The sequence below is a fragment of the Nerophis ophidion genome, linkage group LG16 (genome assembly GCF_033978795.1).
Source record: "Nerophis ophidion isolate RoL-2023_Sa linkage group LG16, RoL_Noph_v1.0, whole genome shotgun sequence".
NCBI classification, from domain to species: domain Eukaryota; kingdom Metazoa; phylum Chordata; class Actinopteri; order Syngnathiformes; family Syngnathidae; genus Nerophis; species Nerophis ophidion.
In genome coordinates this window covers 17,246,606-17,267,691 of record NC_084626.1, presented here as the reverse complement: position 1 = coordinate 17,267,691, position 21,086 = coordinate 17,246,606, and the positions used below count along the sequence as shown (strand labels likewise).

The 21,086-nt window shown below is 39.9% G+C and overlaps 1 protein-coding gene across 1 annotated transcript in view; it reads left to right on the top strand.

Annotated features, from left to right (window-relative positions):
- Window positions 1-21,086, top strand: part of ptprt (protein tyrosine phosphatase receptor type T) — a 489,779-nt gene that overhangs the window by 53,207 nt on the left and 415,486 nt on the right. Inside the window, exons 3-7 of the mRNA XM_061874425.1 lie at window positions 933-1,093; window positions 3,819-3,929; window positions 5,824-5,905; window positions 9,691-9,806; window positions 13,428-13,602. Of these exons, the coding sequence (XP_061730409.1) occupies window positions 933-1,093; window positions 3,819-3,929; window positions 5,824-5,905; window positions 9,691-9,806; window positions 13,428-13,602 (645 nt within the window). The remainder of the gene's footprint in view (window positions 1-932; window positions 1,094-3,818; window positions 3,930-5,823; window positions 5,906-9,690; window positions 9,807-13,427; window positions 13,603-21,086) is intronic.

Sequence of the window (21,086 nt, the reverse complement as noted above, 5' to 3'; positions counted from 1 at the left end):
CAGTCGAAAAAACGAAAAATAACAGAGCTGATTGGACTTGTGTGTGTAATGTGTTTGAGAAAAAGGTGGATTGCTCCCCATTGTAACGTCACGGGTGAAAGGTCATCGCTCCAACAGCGAACAATCGAAAGGCGTTTAGATCGCCAAATTCACCCTTTTAGAGTTCGGAAATCGGTTAAAAAAACACATGGTCTTTTTTCTGCAACATCAAGGTATATATTGACGCTTACATAGGTCTGGTGATAATGTTCTCCTTTAAGTTTGAAGAATTTCTTGAAGTGGATTAAATGTTGGTGTTCATTAGGGGTGGCCGTATTGATGCAAATATCAATTGTATTGATCCCATGGTAGGTATTGGTATCGGATGGATACTACCGTGATGGGAACTGTACTTTTGTACAGTTTGTCATATGTACATCCAGCAAATCAGAGTGTATATGCCTGCAGCCTCAGCGCAAACAGTTCATCTCTTTTCCGCTTTCATTCTCTCTCCCACACACTTTGCTCACCTGACTACTGACTTTATTTTTCATGACTATCTGCCTGCAATGAAAGTTTTTTTTGACATTTTTGTATTTTCATTTTTGTTACATCATTGCATTTTTGTGATTTTGCAGTTAAATTATGTCTGAGATAATTGAATGTGTTCTAACGTATATTTTGTTTGATTTTTACCAATGCATTGTTTTGTTTATAAAACTGTTTTTTCAGCTAACTTTATTCCACTAACTATAAGCTAATTCACAAAATGATTCATTGATTGGGACATTCCTAGTCAAATCGGTATTACTATTGGCAACACTAGCCCTGTATTTACTTGGTATCAGGTGATAACACAAATTTACAGTATCTCCCACCCCTTTTGACTTAGTGATCTCAGCCATGAATGTTTTTGGAGACTAAAACCTTTCTCCTCCTTTGAATGGGTACAGGTGGCTTCATGGCGGTGAACGCGTCAGGCCGGGCGTCCGGACAGAGGGCGCACCTGTACATGCCCAAGCTGAAGGAGAACGACACTCACTGCATCGACTTCCTCTATTCGCTCTCCAGCCGGGACGGCGCCAGCCCGGGCACACTCAATATCTACATCAAGGTGTGTGTGTGTGTGTGTGTGTGTGTGTGGTACAATGCTAAAGATATGTCTCAAATACTTTGGTCGTTACACTTCAATGAGTAGTAATATAATTTTCTTAGCAAACTCTTGTTTATCACTGTTAATTGGTTCTGGACTTGAGCATGGTGAAGGAATTTTCTGCAAAGTGGAACTTGATAAATCAAAATTTTCCATAGTTAGAGCAAATAATACCCGTTTAAGTTTTTTTTTTTAACAATATGTGAGCCCTCTGAACATGAAACAAGACATACAGAGTGACACTTACTCACGTTTTATCCTTTTAATCCAACAAAGTAATGCTGTCTATGGCTAAACCAATCAGTGGCCACTGGTAGTGTCTTGATCCGATATTGATAATGGATATCGGTCCTGTATCAGCAAAATAAATAAAATAAAAACAACATTTAAAAACATCTAAAACAGGGAACCCCAAACTTTTTGACTTGGCGGCCGTATTGGGTTAAAACAATTCGGCCGGGGTCTGGGCTGTATTTGGATTAGATTAAATAGTACTTTATATATATATATATATATATATATATATATATATATAAAAATATATTTATATACAGTATATATATATTAGGGCTGCGAATCTTTGGGTGTCCCATGATTCGATTCAATATCGATTCTTGGGGTCGCGATTCGATTATATATCGATTTTTTTCGATTCAACGCGATTCTCGATTCAAAAACGATATTCTTGATTCAAAACGATTCTGTATTCATTCAATACATAGGATTTCAGCAGGATCTACCCCAGTCTGCTGACATGCTAGCAGAGTAGTAGATTTAAAAAAAAAAATAACTTTTATAATTGTAAAAGACAATGTTTTATCAACTGATTGCAATAATGTAAAAAATGTTAAACTATTAAACGGACCAAAAATACGACTTATTTTATCTTTGCAAAAACATTGGACACAGTGTGTTGTCACGCTTATGAGATGCGATGCAAGTTTAAGCCAGTGTGACACTATTGTTCTTTATTTTTTATTTTTATAAATGTGTAGTGATAATGTCAATAAGGGATTTTAAATCACTGCTATGCTGAAATTATAATTAATAGTGATACTGTTGTTGATAATCATTTTTGTTTCACTACTTTTGGTTTGTTCTGTGTCGTGTTTGTGTCTCCTCTCAATTGCTCTGTTTGTTGCAGTTCTGAGTGTTGCTGGGTCAGGTTTGGTTTTGGAATTGGATTGCATTGTTATGGTATTGCTGTGTATTGTTTTGTTGGATTTGGATTGATAAAAACATAAATAAAATAAAATAAAAAAAAAAAATAAAAATCGATTTAAAAAAAAAAAAAAGAGAATCGATTCCGAATCGCAAAACGTGAGAATCGCGATTCGTATTCGAATCGATTTTTTTCCCACACCCCTTATATATATATATATATATATATATATATATATATACATATATATATATATATATATATATATATACATATATATATATATGTATATATATATATATATATATATATATATATATATATATATATATATATATATATACCGGCCGGATTTTGGACGCTGGTGGGCCGTAGTTTGGGGACCACTGGTCTAAACTATCTGATACAATCAGTGTTGCAGCATGTTTACAAAGTTGGACAGCCAGTTAACATCTAAATGTCCTCAAATAAGCACACAATGTTGGTCTTTTCTTCTATTTCAGTCAAATCATTCAAAAAAGGTAAACATGGAAGGCTATAGGCTACTACGAGTTAGCATCTACACAACAGCTAAGCACACAAGTTTGACATACGTAATAATTATTGAACAATATTGCAATTAACGTGGGCAGCAATAAAACAGCATATTTGTCAATATAAACAATTATCAAATAATTACAGTTGCATATTACTCACACATACATAATCTTCAAGGTACAAATATATTAGAAAGTATTTAGTAACAAATGTGTCCACATCATTCAAAACACTATGTCATGAGCTTAAATTAATTAATTATTGTGACCGGTAGATGTCACCAAAAACAAATTACCACTCTACTCCAACTGAAAGACAGCAATAAGTCCATTCCAGATGGTTGATAATAAAGTTTAGTGTTATTCATACATTTCATAATTGTTCTTTGTTTGACTAATTTGACTTTATTAAACCTTTTCTATCATTGAATTAAATTAAATAATACAAGTATATATATTCTTTGATGAGGTGACGACTTGTCCAGGGTGCATCCCGCCTTCCGCCCGAATGTAGCTGAGACAGGCACCAGCGCCACCCGCGACCCCAAAGGGAATAAGCGGTAGAAAATGGATGGATGGATATATAGTCCGTATCTTATCAATATCTGTAAAAGTTGTATGGGGTCACACCTCTTGGCCATGATAGTGAAAAACATGCTCTCAGTATTGACGATTGTAGTCCTTTATTTAGGCCAGGAATATGTGGAATATGCTAAAAGAAAATCCACGCGAGTGAAGCCTCAAACTTTGAAGCATTAACTGAATGTATATTGTAAGTGTATTGATATATTGTGTACACTGTACTTATTTTGTCGTACTGAATCCATAACTGCTTACATGAACACACTTTTGCACTCAGAAGTACGTGCTGTGACTTTGCCTTTGAAGTGTCTCAATGTAAACAATCGTTGTGAGGGATTAACATTCTTGTGAGTGTTGTTGCATCTCTCACATGATGTCATCACTTTTTTACGTGTGTGTGTTGCAGGTGAACGGCGGCGCCCAAAGCAACGCAGTGTGGAACGTATCGGACACTGTCACCGATGGTTGGGCGAAGGCTGAGCTCGCCATCTCCACCTTCTGGCCCAACTCCTACCAGGTGACCCTAACGTCACAGGCCTCCTCGTATCATTAGTTTCCTTTTTGACTCTTTTAGTTCCTGTTTGACACCTGAGTTTGGTTTGTTTGCTATAGCTACTTATTATTTTCACCTCTCTCTGGTTAGTGGTGCCACGCTCAGCTGTGGTCAACCACTAATCAGAGAGCTATTTAGTCACCTTGCTCCCCACGCTCAGGCTGGCGTCATTAGTTGTTTCATGCCACAGTTTCATGCTTGTTTCATGCAAAAACCGTAGTTCATGCTGTTTGTTTCTTGCTATGCCGTAGTTTATGCTAGTTGTTCCCTTTATGCCGTGTCTCTGTAAGTTTTGTTTGTCGCATGCCTGGACTACGTAAGTCGTGTTTATTTCATGCCACAGTTATGTAAGTTCTCTATGTCCATAGTCTATGCTAAGTATTTAAAGTTAAAGTCTAAGTACGAATGATTGTCACACACACTCTTGGTGTGGCGAAATTATTCTCTGCATGTGACCCATTACCCTTGATCACCCCCTGGGAGGTGAGGGGAGCAGTGGGCAGCAGTGGGCAGCAGCGGTGCCGCGCCCGGGAATCATTTTTGGTGATTTAACCCCCAATTCCAACCCTTGATGCTGAGTGCCAAACTTTAACTCCAAGTGTGATCAGACTTGTTTTCCGTTTTTGTACTTTTTTTGAGTGAAGATTATTAAATATGTTCCTACCTGCAAGCCTTGTCCGGAAGAGTCCTTTTGCATCCCGGGAGAACAAACCTCGCAGCAAGATGCGACCCCCCCCCCCCCCCCCCCCCCCCAAATAAATGAATCACCCCCCCGTCTTGACATTTGACTAATGCAGGCATATTTTGTAGTTAATTATTTGTACTTAATTATTTTATTTAAATATTTTAATTGATTCATTTTATTTATGTTTTTTAAATATATATATATATATATATATATATATATATATATGTATATATATTTAAAAAACATAAATAAAATGAATCAATTAAAATATTTAAATAAAAAAAAATATATATATATATATTTAAAAAACATAAATAAAATGAATCAATTAAAATAGGTTGATAGGTTGATTGGCAACACTAAATTGGCCCTAGTGTGTGAATGTGAGTGTGAATGTTTTCTGCCTGTCTATCTGTGTTGGCCCTGCGATGAGGTGGCGACTTGTCCAGGGTGTACACCGCCTTCCGCCCGATTGTAGCTGAGATAGGCGCCAGCTCCCCCCGCGACCCCGAAAGGGAATAAGCAGTAGAAAATGGATGGATGGATGGATGAAACATACACAATTGGCTGCACTTTGGACACTGGTGCTTTACAATTGATAACTATGATGACTTTTCATTTACACTGCTAAAAGTCGTACTGATTCAACAATATATTTATTTTTGATACTGTATCAAACTGGCGACTGTTTCTGATATGGATCACCTTACAGTAAGCTGCATTAGAAGACACAATATTAGAAACAAGAGAGGAGGCCGTCATATTTCAGTGCTTCCTCTGTTGAGTCCCCCCACAGGTCGTTGCTATATGTGGGCCAGGTCACAACACTGACAAGTACAGCCCTGTGTGTGTGTGTGTGTATGTGTGTGTGTGAGTGTGTGTGTGGGTCAGGAGTGCACGGCCCTGCTGGCAGCCTGTCACTCTGCTGAATGTTTAAAGATGTGACGGCAGAGAAGAGCACATTGCAGTGGAAATGAAGAGAAGGAACATCAAGTCAGTGAAGGAGGATGTCAATGTAAAGGAGTCATGTGACGAATGATGATGGATGAGAGGAGGATGAAGATCTTACATGACTTTCTTCAGTGGAAAAACTCCCTTAGGAGTTCATTTGAGTGTGTGTGTGTGTCATTAATTTTTGTTTCATCTTTCCCCCCTTCTCTTCCTCTCAAGGTAATATTTGAAGCTGTTTCAGTCCAGGGCCATCCGGGTGTCATCGCCATTGACGACATCCGAGTTCTAGCTCATCCGTGCAGTAAGTTTGTGTGTGTGTGTGTGTGTGTGTGTGAGCGAGTGTCAATAGCTGACCCTGCACAACTGTAGCCCCACTGAGCATCATCTGTTTCTCTCAAAGACACACACACACACACACACACACACACATAGAGAGAGTGATTGTAAGGCTTGCAGACAGATTGCAAAGAGGCAGGAAGAAGGTCCTAACTCAGGGTCTTCATCGCTCAAATCTGACAAGAAACACTTCTCCAACAAAACTCGCAACACGGTCCCCCGCAGGATCCTCCCTCTCCCACTGTTCACCCAGCCTGCTGACAAGACTCCCGTCCTGGCTTGCCTTCTTCTTTCTGCATCACAGTAACACACACCGATTTAGCTACTGAGTCTCCGGGCACACTTACGCTGTTCACGCTGTACTTTGACACGTTGGACAGCTCAAGTCCACTTTGTTTTGCCCTGAGCCTGAAGGCATGCATGGAAGAGGTGGGCCACTGCTCATGCATGAACGCGGAACCTGGTCACGTCCTGGAGAAGAAGACTGCACTAAGGCAGGGATGTTCTTTAGCCTGAGGCGTATTTATTAATATAAATAAATGACATGTGTAATAAATCTAATCGTGTATTGTTTGACTATGTGGTGCGTCTAGCTGGTGGGTTTTTCCGTACAATGTTAAAGGTGCTTGTTGTGAGAGATGGGGAAGTCCAGAAGGGGCAAGGCAGGCTCGGAGGTCTGTGGGCAAGCAAGAGGTCAAGGGCAGGAGCGAGGCGTCAGAGTCCGTGTCCAGGCGAGAAGTCGAGATCCAGGGAGGCAGCAAGAAGACCAGAGGGAATCCGGGGAGACGAGACACACTGCTCGAATCCAGGGAACGAAGAGGAGCTGCAGGTTGACGACACAGGACAGGACACAATGAGCACAGAAGAGGGGAAACACAGAGAGCACGGAAGCACATAGGCAAAGAGAGCTAGAGACGTGTAGAGCTATCTGTACGGAGACAAGTAGCTACGTTCTGGCACTGGTACACAGGACACGCTGGTTTAAGAAGGCAGGGGAGCTCTCATTAGTGTCAGGTGTGTTGATTGTAGATTGGAGACAGCCGTGCAGGTCAGGGGCGTGCCCAGAGATGCGCTCAGCGGAGCGCGCTGAGGAATGCACAGCGGCAGGCCCTTGCGCCTTGACAATGTCATCAACACAGCCGCTTTTCCTGCTACTTATGAATGATAACTTGTAGCACAGAAACTGAATTAATAAAATAATGCCAAACGAGTATTTTTGCCACGCATTCAAACAAAGAAAGTCCGAAACTCAGCTTGGTAAAAGTGGCCCAATTCTCCTCAACAACGCTAGGGGTGGCGTTATCAACTCATTGAGTAACTGTGACACTTAGGGACAAGCGGTAGAAAATGTGGGATCCGAAGCGAGGATTACGTTGTGGATTGTGCAGCCCTTTGAGACACTTGTGGTTTAGGGCTATATAAATAAACATTGATTGATTGATTGACCACTATTTTATCTGTTTGTCACTTGGCAACACTAAAAATTAAAGACAAATTAAAAGCATTATTACAGCGGGAACTAATCAGTGCGTTACCACAGAAATAGACCACAAACAAATGTCTATTGCAGAGGACGCTAGTTATGATGTAAATTGTTTGGCAGTGAGTAAAAGGAAGTCTTGTGAAGAGTGTGGCAAACTCAATGGCTGTAGTGACAGTGCATTAACACTGGGTTGCCAGTTCATAATAGCCCCATCTGCTGGAATTAAAAAGTAAAAAAATACCTTTGACCGACAAATAAAATAAATTGTTAGCAAATATCAGAGATCTCCTTATCCAATAATGTATCAGTAAAACAAGTATTTGATGATATCAGCTTGCATGTGTATACCACAGATATGATTACCGTGTATTTGGGACGATAGAGCGCACCAGGATAGTAGCCGCACCCACAACAGTTTTGAAGAAAAAAATATTTTTCCATATATTTGCTGCACTGGACTATAAGCCACAGATATATACATTGTGACACAAGTTATTTACACAGTAAGATTCTGTAAATGTTTATTTAAGTACCTTAATTGTTTCCAAATGATGCCTGTAACACGGCAGTGAAATGGCTGATCAAACAAAAAAGAAGTCATCGTCATGGACCCACTAGCTGCAGAATTAGCTCTCCAATCAGCTAAACAGACTCAGTAACTCCACTGTGACATCTTGGTGAATTTACTTAGAACTTTGTGAAACTGAAACTATATAGAAAGAAAGCCGTTGTAAGTTATTAATACTAACACAGACTCTCATAAACGTGTTAGCATATTAGCTAATGCTAACGACGCTAGTGTCGTTACATCCTGATAGCACGTACAAATATGCATAAAAAGACTCCTGCAGACATCACACATGAGATTGTTTAGTAAGTATAAACAGTTTTAGTTATACTGTAAAACGTAAACGTTGCTTGGAGTGATAAATGAAGAATCCAAACGAGTAAAAACGCTATGGATGGGGAAAAAAAGCACTGCAGATAAATGGAAGGACAGTGCAGCACCTGCAGTGAGAAAATTCGTCCATAAGAGGGCACCATGGCACACACACAATAAAACACCTTTTTAGTGGTTTTGCATGATTTTTTTTTTTTTTTACAAAATGAATTTTATAATTGCCATCAGCGAAGAAAAACACATAAATTAGCCGCTCTGTCTTACAATCCACAGGGTTCAAAGTGTAGGGAAAAAGTAAATGATAAATGGGTTGTACTTGAATAGCGCTTTTCTACCTTCAAGGTACTCAAAGCGCTTTGACACTACTTCCACATTCACCCATTCACACACATTCACACACTGATGGAGGGAGCTGCCATGCAAGGCGCTAACCAGCATCCATCAGGAGCAAGGGCGAAGTGTCTTTCTCAGGACACAACGGATGTGACGAGGTTAGTACTAGGTGGGGATTAAACCAGGGACCCTCGGGTTGCGCACGGCCACTCTACCACTGCCCCACGACGCCTCTAGTAGCGGCTTATAATCCGGAATTTACGGTAGTTTTGCATTGCGTTTATTTCTGCAAAACCAAACAGCTAATTCACATCTAAATGTCCTCCAAATAAGGACAACATTTAATTTTTTCTTCTATTTTTGTCAAGTCATTGACACAAGATAAACATGGCAGCCAATACCATGAGCTGGCAGCTACGCAACAGCTAAGCACAAAATGGCACACAAGCTAGACTTACATGTTCTTAGTTGAACAATATTGCAATATAAAAAAATAAATGTTTCAATATAAAGAAGATAGGTTGATTGGTTGATTGCAATTGTAGTTGCACATTACTTACACATTCAAAGTCTCTATGGAGGCAAGCGTATTAGAAAGTATCCAGTAACAAACATGCTATGGTGCTATGGAATCAAAATGATCCCACATTTCAGAGTGTTTTGCATTTCTTAGTTCCTTTTCGATTGCTGATGGTGATAAATACCGATGTCAAACGAGGCCACTTCTCTGCCTTTATCACTTGTAAGGCGAAATAAGCTTTTTGGTGCTTTGCAGTCAAACGACACAAAAGCAGCTGTTCAGTTACATTTTCTTTTTTCCTTGAAGTAACACATCGGGGCATTGAGCGACAAAGTGTCACTTGTTGTTTTTTGTGGTACATCAAGGCTTCAGTTTTGTTTGACCTATCACTTGTGTTTGGTTGGGAGAAATAAAAGCACAACGTTATTTTTTTAAAAGCTACTTTGGTGAAGTCCAACAAAAAATGTCTGACGTGTTCCATCCATCCTGCTTTGCTTGCTGCGTGTGCTGCAGGGAAGGCGCCACACTTCCTGCGTCTCCAGAACGTGGAGGTGAACGTGGGCCAGAACGCCTCGTTCCAGTGTACGGCCGGAGGAAAGTGGTCTCAGCACGACAAGCTTTGGCTGCAGGTTGGTACCTCATGTTGTTTATTATTATTATTATTATGATGATTATGTTGGACTCTACCTTCAAAAGGAATTCATGTCTGCAATGTTCTTGATATTCTATAACAGTGGTTCTCAACCTGGGTTCGATCGAACCCTTGGGGTTCGGTGAGTCAGGCTCAGGGGTTCGGCGGAGGTCAAAACACACCCGACTCATCGTGTAAATAAAAACTATTACGGATACAGCAACAGCAGAAGTCAGACTTATTTGCAGGTGTGCAATTTGTTGTGAGTTTATGCACTGTGTTGGTTTTGTTCTTTGAACAAGGTGATGTTCATGCACGGTTCATTTTGTGTACCAGTAAAGAAAAACATGGTAACACTTTAGTATGGGGGACATAGTCAACATTCCCCGATTGTCCAAAAAACCTTAAATTAATTCTTTGTTACTTAGAATATGTTCCCCATACTAAAGTGTTAAAAAAACATATAACTTTGTCTTGAATTTGAAAAAAAAAGGAGGGTTCGGTGAATGCGCATATGAAACTGGTGGGGTTCGGTACCTCCAACAAGGTTAAGAACCACTGTTCTATAATAACTCTGAATTCCAACAGTAAAATGAAAGCATAACTCAGGAATGCTAATCCATAGGAAAAAAATCATACGTTGGACCACCTCAGCATTCCCAGCTGTAATTTAAAACTGATTAGAAAAGCGTTTGTCATGCTTCGCACCAGTGACTCCATCTGTTGACGTTCCAGTCAACATTTATGTGACCAGCATAGAGGAGCTTTGTACCTTACAGGACCCATAGTGGCCTACAGATTCGATCACACCTGGAAAAAGACACCTGTTGGCAGTTTGGGGAAGGGGGAGTATACCATGGTGCACACTGGGGTTGTACGGTATACCGGTAATAGTGTACTAATGAATAAAAAATAGTACTATACTCTGTTTGAAAAGTACCGGTTCGTCGTCACGTCATGACATTGCTGGTTTTGCCAGCAGAGGAGCATGTTCGGCAGCATACAATCACAGAGTACTTACAAGCAGACACAGTGTATAGACAGAAAAGGGAGAACGGACGCATTTTGGCCTAAAGACTGACGATAAAGGTGAAGTTATAACACTGAAACGCCCTCAGGAATAGGTGCTTTAAGACATTGATTGATTGATTGAGACTTTTATTAGTAGATTGCACAGTACAGTACATATTCCGAGGGGCGGTATAGCTCGGTTGGTAGAGCGGCCGTGCCAGCATAATAATATTAATAATAATAATGGATTAGATTCATATCGTGCTTTTCTATTGTTAGATACTCAAAGCGCTCACAGAGAAGTGGGAACCCGTCATTCATTCACACCTGGTGGTGGTAAGCTACATCTGTGGCCACAGCTGCCCTGAGGTAGACTGACGGAAGTGTGGCTGCCAGTTTGCACCTACGGCCACCACCTATCATTCATTCATCATTCATTCACCAGTGTGAGCGGCACCGGGGGCAAGGGTGAAGTGTCCTGCCCAAGGATACAACGGCAGCGATTTGGATGTCAATAGGTGGGAAGCGAACCTTCAACCCTCAGGTATCTGGCACGGCCGCTCTACCCACTATGCCTTGCCGCCCCCTGCCGTGCTTACAATTTGAGTGTTTTGCTGGTTCGATCCCCGCTTCCGCCATCCTAGTCACTGCCGTTGTGTCTTTGGACAAGACACTTTCCCCACCTGCTCTCAGTGCCACGCACACTGCTTAAAATGTAACTTAGATATTGGGTTTCACTTTGTAAAGCGCTTTGAGTCACTAGAGAAAAAGAGCTATATAAATATAATTCACTTCACAATTCACTTCACAATTGACCACTAAATGGTAACACCCAAATAAGTTTTAAAACTTGTTAAAGTCGGGGTCCACGTTAATCAATTCATGGCTAGCAAACTAGCGGCAAACGTCCATTTGCAGTCAGCAGTGATTTGGCAACTTCTAAATCACTAATCCTCGCCTCCATGGCGACAAACAAAGTACGTTTCTCACAAGTATCATCCCTGCAGGACGAGGAATAGCTAAACATGCTTCACTACACACCGTAGGAGGATACGATAGCGAACCGCTAACAGCAAGCTAGCACCCTGAATGTAAACAAATGCCATGGGTGGATCTACACCTGACATCCACTGTAATCACTGATCCGCCTCCGCTTGGGATGGTTTCCTGCTGGATCCACTATGGACGAGACTCTCGCTACTATATTGGATCCACAGTGGACTGGACTCTCCACCGTTATGTTGCATCCACTATGGACTGGACTTTCACAATATTATGTTAGACCCGCTCGACATCCATTGCTTTCGGTCTCCCCTGGGGTGGAGGGCTATGTGTGTGTGTGTGTGTGTGTTGGGGTTCTGGCTTGCCCACATATGCGGTCCTCTCCAAGGTTTCTCATTGTCATCATTGTCACTGTCACCGACGTCCCACTAGGGAGAGTTTTTCCTTGCCCTTATGTGGGCTCTGTACCAAGGATGTCGTTGTGGTTTGTGCAGCCCTTTGAGACACTTGTGATTTAGGGCTATATAAATAAACATTGATTGATTCATTGATAATGATATCAAGTGCAAAAGCGTATCTAGTCGATACTACTATGATTACATCGTTATTTCTTATCATCACAACATCTTTTTTCCTTTTTAAGCACTTCATATTATGTTTATAAACTCCGGAAATATGTCCCTGGACACATGAGGACTTTGCTTATGACCAATGTATGATCCAGTAACAACTTGGTTTTGGATCGATACCTAAATTTATGGTATCATCCAAAACTAATGTAAAGTATCAAACAACAAAAGGATAAGTGATTATTAAATTTTAACAGAAGTGTGGGTAGAACATGTTAAAAGAGAAAGTAAGCAGATATTAACAGTAAATGAAAAAATGGATTAATAATCAATTTTTACAGTGTGTCCCTCGTAATTTTGACAAAATAGAATGGAAAATTACAAAATATGTTACAGCATATATCAGCAGACAAATTAATAGTCTTCCTTTGCTTACTTACTAGTGAATTGAAGTGAATTGAATTATATTTATATAGCACTTTTCTCAAGTGACTCAAAGCACTTTACATAGTGAAACCCGATATCTAAGTTACATTTAAAGCAGTGTGGGTGGCACTGAGACTAGGTGGGTAAACTGTCTTGCCCAAGGACACAAGGGCAGTGACTAGGATGGCGGAAACGGGGTTCGAACCTGGAACCCTCAAAGTTGTTGCCACGGCCACTCTACTTACCGAGCTATACTGCCCGGTACTACCAAAAGACAAGTTGTTTCACATGTTCACTATTTTATTTAAGGACAAATTTGTTCTTAGATTGCAATAAGAAACATATGTTTAATGCACCGTGAGAATTAAAAAAAAAAAAAAAGCCAATAAGGCAATTTTTTTGAGGTCCCCTTTATTTAAAAAAGTACCGAAAAATATCAAAAATCATCAAAATACATTTTGGTACTGGTTCTGGTACTAAAATATTGGTATCGGGACACCACTAGTGCACACTAGTGAATATTCTGCTTCATCTGGACTTGAATTTGTTGTCATGACAACAGAACATAGCACAACAGCAGTTAGCTAACGTGAGCGCTCTTGACGTTGCAGCAGTGGAACGGGAAGGACACGGCACTCATGGTCACCCGGGTGGTCAACCACAGACGCTTCTCGTCCACCGTCAGCGTGGGCGACACGTCGCAGCGCAGCACCAGCCGCTATCGCTGTGTCATCCGTACAGAAGGAGGCTCGGGAGTGTCCAACTACGCCGACCTCATCGTCAAAGGTCAGTTAAAGGCAAATATGACATCAGAGATCAATGCGTCAACTGGCACATGATTGGAGTATTGTTGCAAGCAGTGATACTAAAGTGCACCCCCAGGTCCTAGCTTTACCTCTTTGGGGTTCACACATGCATGCATAAGGTGTATGTCACTATTATTACTTTTGGGGTGCACACACGTGCACTGTAAGTCAGTGTCTGTGGGTTGGACTGACAAAACTGATGCAAACATGCGAAAGCATGCACAAATGCAGAGAAAGAGTTGTTGGATACCCCTGTCATGTCAATAACACAAAGTGTAGTGTGACTATCTTAAAGTGTAGTGTGACTATCATAAAGTGTAGTGTGACTATCTTAAAGTGTAGTGTCACTATCATAAAGTTTAGTGTGACTATCATAAAGTAGTGTGACTATCATAATGTGCAGTGTGACTATCATAAAGTGTAGTGCGACTATCATAAAGTGTAGTGTGACTATCATAAAGTGCAGTGTGACTATCATAAAGTGCAGTGTGACTATCATAAAGTGGAGTGTGACTATCATAAAGTGTAGTGTGACTATCATAAAGTGCAGTGTGACTATCATAAAGTGCAGTGTGACTATCATAAAGTGGAGTGTGACTATCATAAAGTGGAGTGTGACTATCAAAGTGCAGTGTGACTATCAAAGTGCAGTGTGACTATCATACAGTGCAGTGTGACTATCATAATGTGTAGTGTGACTATCTTAAAATGTAGTGTGACTATCTTAAAATGTAGTGTCACGATCATAAAGTGTAGTGTGACTATCATAAAGTGTAGTGTGACTATCTTAAAGTGTAGTGTCACTATCATAAAGTGTAGTGTGACTATCATAAAGTTTAGTGTGACTATTATAAAGTAGTGCGACTATCATAAAGTGTAGTGCAACTATCATAAAGTGTAGTGTGACTATCTTAAAATGTGGTGTGACTATCATCAAGTGTAGTGTGACTATCATAAAGTACTGTGACTATCATAATGTGCAGTGTGACTATCATAAAGTGTAGTGCGACTATCATAAAGTGTAGTGTGACTATCATAAAGTGCAGAGTGACTATCATAAAGTGCAGTGTGACTATCATAAAGTGCAGTGTGACTATCATAAAGTGTAGTGTCACCATTATAAAGTGTAGTGTGACCATCATAAAGTGGAGTGTGAATATCAAAGTGCAGTGTGACTATCATACAGTGCAGTGTGACTATCATAATGTGTAGTGTGACTATCTTAAAATGTAGTGTGACTATCATCAAGTGTAGTGTGACTATCTTAAAGTGTAGTGTCACTATCATAAAGTTTAGTGTGACTATCATAAAGTAGTGTGACTATCATAATGTGCAGTGTGACTATCATAGAGTGTAGTGCGACTATCATAAAGTGTAGTGTGACTATCATAAAGTGGAGTGTGACTATCATAAAGTGCAGTGTGATTATTATAACGTGCAGTGTGACTATCATAAAGTGCAGTGTGACTATCATAAAGTGTAGTGTCACTATCATAAAGTGTAGTGTGACTATCATAAAGTGTAGTGTGACTATCATAAAGTGGAGTGTGACTATCAAAGTGCAGTGTGACTATCATACAGTGCAGTGTGACTATCATCATGTGTAGTGTGACTATCTTAAAATGTAGTGTGACTAACATCAAGTGTAGTGTGACTATCATAAAGGGCAGTGTGACTATCATAAAGTGGTGTGTGACTATCATAAAGTGGAGTGTGACTATCTTAAAGTGTAGTGTCACGATCATAAAGTGTAGTGTGACTATCATAAAGTGTAGTGTGACTATCTTAAAGTGTAGTGTCACTATCATAAAGTGTAGTGTGACTATCATAAAATGTAGTGTGACTATCATAAAGTGTAGTGTGACTATCTTAAAGTGTAGTGTGACTATCATAAAGTGTAGTGTCACTATCATAAAGTGTAGTGTGACTATCATGAAGTGAAGTGTGACTATCATAAAGTGCGATGTCACTGTCATAAAGTGCTGTGTCGCTATCATGAAGTGAAGTGTGACTATCATAAAGTGTAGTGTCATTATCATAAAGTGTAGTGTGACTATCTTAAAGTGTAGTGTGACTATCATAAACTGTAGTGTCACTATCTTAAAGTGTAGTGTGACTATCATAAAGTGTAGTGTGACTATCATAAAGTGTAGTGTGACTATCATAAAGTGCAGCGTGACTATCATAAAGTAGAGTGTGCCTATCATAAAGTGCAGCGTGACTATCAAAGTGAAGTGTGACTGACATAAAGTGTAGTGTGACTATCATAAAGTGTAGTGTGCCTATAATAAAGTGCAGTGTGACTATCATAAAGTGCAGTGTGACTATCATACAGTGCAGTGTGACTATCATAACGTGTAGTGTGACTATCATAAAGTGTAGTGTGACCACCGTAAAGTGTAGTGTCATTATAATTAAGTGTGACTATCATAAAGTGTGATGTCACTGGCATAAAGTGTTGTGTCGCTATCAAGAAGTGAAGTGTGACTATCATAAAGTGTAGTGTTACTCTCATAAAGTGCAGTGCCGCTATCATACAGTGTAATGACACTATGATAAAGTGCAGTGTGACTATCATAAAGCTGGACACACTATGTTCAACAACTGAGAACTGAGAACATTTTAACAACAAGAGAGCAGAGTTGCTAAATGACACTTTTAAAAAGGTGAGCTAGCAATACTGATGATTTAGCACATCCTACGAAGACATGACAGCCACGTGTAGCTCAGAAAAACAATATATCCAAATTTCCAATGTGCTTCTTTTATTTTTTACAGAAAAATGTAATTGAAGTAAAAAGTCATATTTGTAGTACGATTGCCAGAGATGGACAGATCATTTTAGCCAATTGCCGTCATGCTGAGACAGCACCAAAAAGGAAATCATGTACTGCAGATTACAAGCTGGATGTAGTGAAATATGCAGCAGAAAACGACAAGAGGAAACGGCGCATACCTTTGGAGTTGGTAGAGTTGTTTAGAAGTGACATCAAGTTCATCGGATTTAAGAGTGACAGATTGTTTGGTAAACGTATAGCATGTTCTATATGTTATAGTTATTTGAATGACTCTTACCATAATATGTTATGTTAACATACCAGGCACCTTCTCAGTTGGTTATTTATGCCTCATATAAGGTACACTTATTCAGCCTGTTGTTCACTATTCTTTATTTATTTTAAATTGCCTTTCAAATGTCTATTCTTGCTGTTGGATTTTATCAAATAAAGTTCCCCCCAAAATGCGATTTATACTCCAGTGCGATGCATATATGTTTTTTTCCTTCTTTATTATGCATTTTCGGTCGGTGCGACGTATACTGCGGACCGATTTATAATCCAAAAAATACGGTAAGTATTGTTCTCAATGTTATTTTAATCTTGTGTTTAAATAACGAGAGAGGGAGCTCCTCTTCAAGCTAAAACAGAATATAATGAAAGCAGCTTGTTGCTGGGTTTTTTTTGACGATATACAGGTGTATCCTTTGCAAAAGTGCAAGAAATAAGATCTTTACTTTGATAGCAGACATGTCTAGTTGGGTTTGTTTGGCGTCGGCACTGAGAGCAAATCAAAAGCCTCTAATGCAGGGGTCTCAGACACGCGGCCCGCGAGATGTTTTTTTGCAGCCCCCCCTTAATATGAAAGTTTAATGTTAGTGCGGCCTTTAAGTTTTATATGAATGGTGCTTGACAGCGTTGTGTTATTTGGGTCCAAAATTGCTCTTTCAACGTTCTGGGTTCCCTACCCCTGCGTTAGTGGAAAAGTGGCAAATGAGTGAAAGCGACAGAGACGTTGCCATGGAGACGAGGGTTTTCTTACGTTCGTGGCTACAGTCACACCGCTACACCTGTCCGTCAGTAATAACAGTCCCCGATAACAAGGACCAATTCAAACCGTTATTTGTTTTTTTTTATTGTTTAATTTGCATTGCCTCACACGATGAACATTACATATATTTCTGTATAACGCCGGATAACATTACGGGAGCCGTCACTTTTTTGCGCTCGCTATCCCGGTACTTTCTACTATTATACGCCGACCGCCGTGCTGCTGTAGGGAGGAAAAGCGGAACAACATTATTAACACCATTATTCTCTGTGCGTCGGCTAAATACAAATATATTCCACAACCCCAAACATGTCTTTTTCAAAGTCTGCAGTGAAGATAAAGGTTAGTGATGAACAAAGACAACTCCAGAAAAAGTGGGTGATGCAATATTTCTTTGTTTAACACAGGAGCACCCCGGCATGTCTTATTTGCACTTAGAAAGTTGGGGTGCACAAGGGATACAATTTGAAACATCATTTTAAAATTACACATGCTAAGGAGTATGCACAATTTTTTTAAAGAAATCTTTTCTTGCGGCCCAGCCTCTTGTGGCCCCCAGATAAAGTGAGTTTGAGACCCTGCTCTAATGTTATCAACACGCCGCTCGATGAAAGGGGAAATAATCTTTGCGGGTTGATGTGAACAGGAAGCGTCCTGCTGAGAAACTTATTGACGCGCTGGGGAGGTGGGCTAAAGTTGTTGCCTTGGCTTTGATGCAATTACACCATCTCAACGATCCGTTGTTGTGTGATGTAATGACATCCTTGGCCCCGCCTCCTCCTTCTCTGTAATGCATGCACACATGATTGTTCTTTTCGGTATGAGGAACATATTCTAAGTAACAGACTTCATTTAGAGTCATTTGGATTCCCCCTTATAATTTAAGGGGGTATTTAAAGGCCTACTGAAATGAGATTTTCTTATTTAAACGGGGATAGCAGGTCCATTCTATGTATCATACTTGATCATTTCGCGATATTGCCATATTTTTGCTGAAAGGATTTAGTACAGAACATCCACGATAAAGTTCACAACTGGAGAAAAGCCCTGCCTCTACCGGAAGTCGTAGAAGATGACGTCACATGTTGATGGCTCCTCACATATTCACATTGATTTTAATGGGAGCCTTCAACAAAAACAGCTATTCAGACCGAGAAAACGACAATTTCCCCATTAATTTGAGCGAGGATGAAAAATTTGTGTTTGAGGATATTGATAGCGACGGACTAGAAAAAAAACAACAAAAAACAAGTTAAAAAAAAACAAAACGCAATTGCAATCGCGTTGCATTGAGACAGATTCATATGTTTTTAGACACATTTACTAGGATAATTCTGGGAAATCCCTTATCTTTCTATTGTGCTGCTAGTGTTTTAGTGAGTTTAATAGTACCTGATAGTCGGAAGTGTACGTCCACGGCCGGGTGTTGACGCGCAGTGTCTCGGGGAAGTCGACGGCAGCTGTATGGACGGCACAAGCTCAGCTGATATCCGGTAAGAGGCGACTTTTTAACCACGAAACCTGCTGGTTGACATGTAGTCGGGATCCATGTCCGTTGTGATCCATACTAAAGTTTCACCTCCGTGAATTTTAAACAAGGAATCACCGTGTGTTTGTGTGGCTCAAGGCTAAAGCTTCCCAACTCTGTCTTTCTACTTTGACTTCTCCAATATTAATTTAACAAATTGCAAAAGATTCAGCAACACAGATGTCCAAAATACTGTGTAATTATGCCGTTAAAGCAGACGACTTTTAGCTGTGTGTGTGTGTGCAGCGCTCATATTCATAACATATGGCAATATCGCAAAATGATCAAGTATGACACATAGAATGGACCTGCTATCCCCGTTTAAATAAGAAAATCTCATTTCAGTAGGCCTTAAAGGTTGTACATAGAGTGAACATGTAGTTCGAGCTCAGAATAATTTATGATTTAAAGAAAAGGGGTGGGATTAAATAAGTGTAGACTTCTTTTCACTCTGTTTCAAATATGTAAAAAAAATAAAATAAAAAGTCCAACGCTTTTTTTTCATTTTCTATTCTCCATTGTTTTCATTTTGTTATAATGGTTGTTAAGGCTATAGAACTGTATTGGATCAGGCTTGCTTTTGTTTTTTTGCATATTTAAAAAAAAATATATCAATCAATCAAAAAAAAAACACTAGGGGAACATATAAGGGTTAAGTTTAGGGTTACTAATACGTAATAATTCTGAGGTTTTTGTGGGAAGACTCTTAGTAAATGGCTTACTGGTTGTAAAATAAGGCCATGCAGAATAAGGCATTAATAACCACTAAATAATGACTAATTAAGAGCCATTATGTTACTAATTTGCATGTTAATAAGCAACTAATTGATGGTGAATATGTTCCCCATACTAAAGTGTTACCTTCTTTTCTTGTATTTTAGTCAAGTCATTTTACAAAAGGTAAACATGGTAAGCGCACCTTCTTACATACGTCACATACTGTCACGTCATACGTCACATACGTATACGCCCTCGCGGAGCAGAGAGGTAGCAGCATGGGTAACGTTAGCTGTGTTGCTAGCGGAGTGGTAGTACGAGAGAGAGAGAAGGTGCCAATTTGGTAACAAATGAAGGAAGAATTAATTTCCAAGAAAAACAGCAGGGGGTCCATCGTCTGGCGGTGGTTTGGCTTCAAGTAGGAATATGTCAAATAGACAACCGTAATTTGTCAAGTGTGGGGCACAAGTGTTGCAACCAAAAGTAGCATTACTGCCAATATGTAGCATCATTTGAAAAGTCACCAGCTAGAGAATGAAGAGTGCTTACTCCGCATTTCAAAATCTCCATTCGGTGCCACACGCCCACAGCATCAAAATGCCAAGGCTAACAGTTCTACATCAACCCCGTATGAAAAAAATTATGATTTTTTTTAGTTGTGATTTCCTTCTTTGCATGAAAGTTTAAAATGAGCATATTTTATTGCAGTATGAACAAGAATGTTTTATTGTAGACACAGAATCATCATACTGCTGTGATTATATGTATAAAGTGTTAATTCAAGGCTAAGGCAAAATATCGAGCTATATATCTTTGTAACCCTAGTTACAAACTAGTAATTGAGGAAACAGGTGAGTGGTAGTCAATGGTGTAAACATCGAACTGGACTAGTATCAGAAGGGTCCTAGTGTTTTTAAGAGCCAGTGTTGCATATCAATAATGACACAGACAACGATGGACTGGAATGTTGAAAGGCCAAAAATATATTGAATAGTGCACATAGAAATTTACAACAACTGCAGTATATGGAAAATAATAAACAAAAATAAGAAAAGCCGGCAGATTAGAAACCCTTTTTGTCTTAGTTCCCAAAGTTTGTTTATATTGTTCGTTGGGGCCCGTTTCTGTTGCTGACAGTGCACTGTATTAGTTTTGTCCTACCACACAGACCGTGGGGGAGGGGATTGTCCCAATGCACCACAGCGTCCAGGTTTTCAGGTAGCTCGCCACCCAGTATGCACTAGGAATCGGATCGAGGGATCTGGGTTTTGGGGAATCAGTGTTGGAGTTGGAGAGACTGCGGAGCCTCTCATTCACCTGGGCTGGCGAGCTACCTGAAAACCTGGACACTGTGGTGCATTGTTGACGTCCCCACTCCCACGGTCGCGATA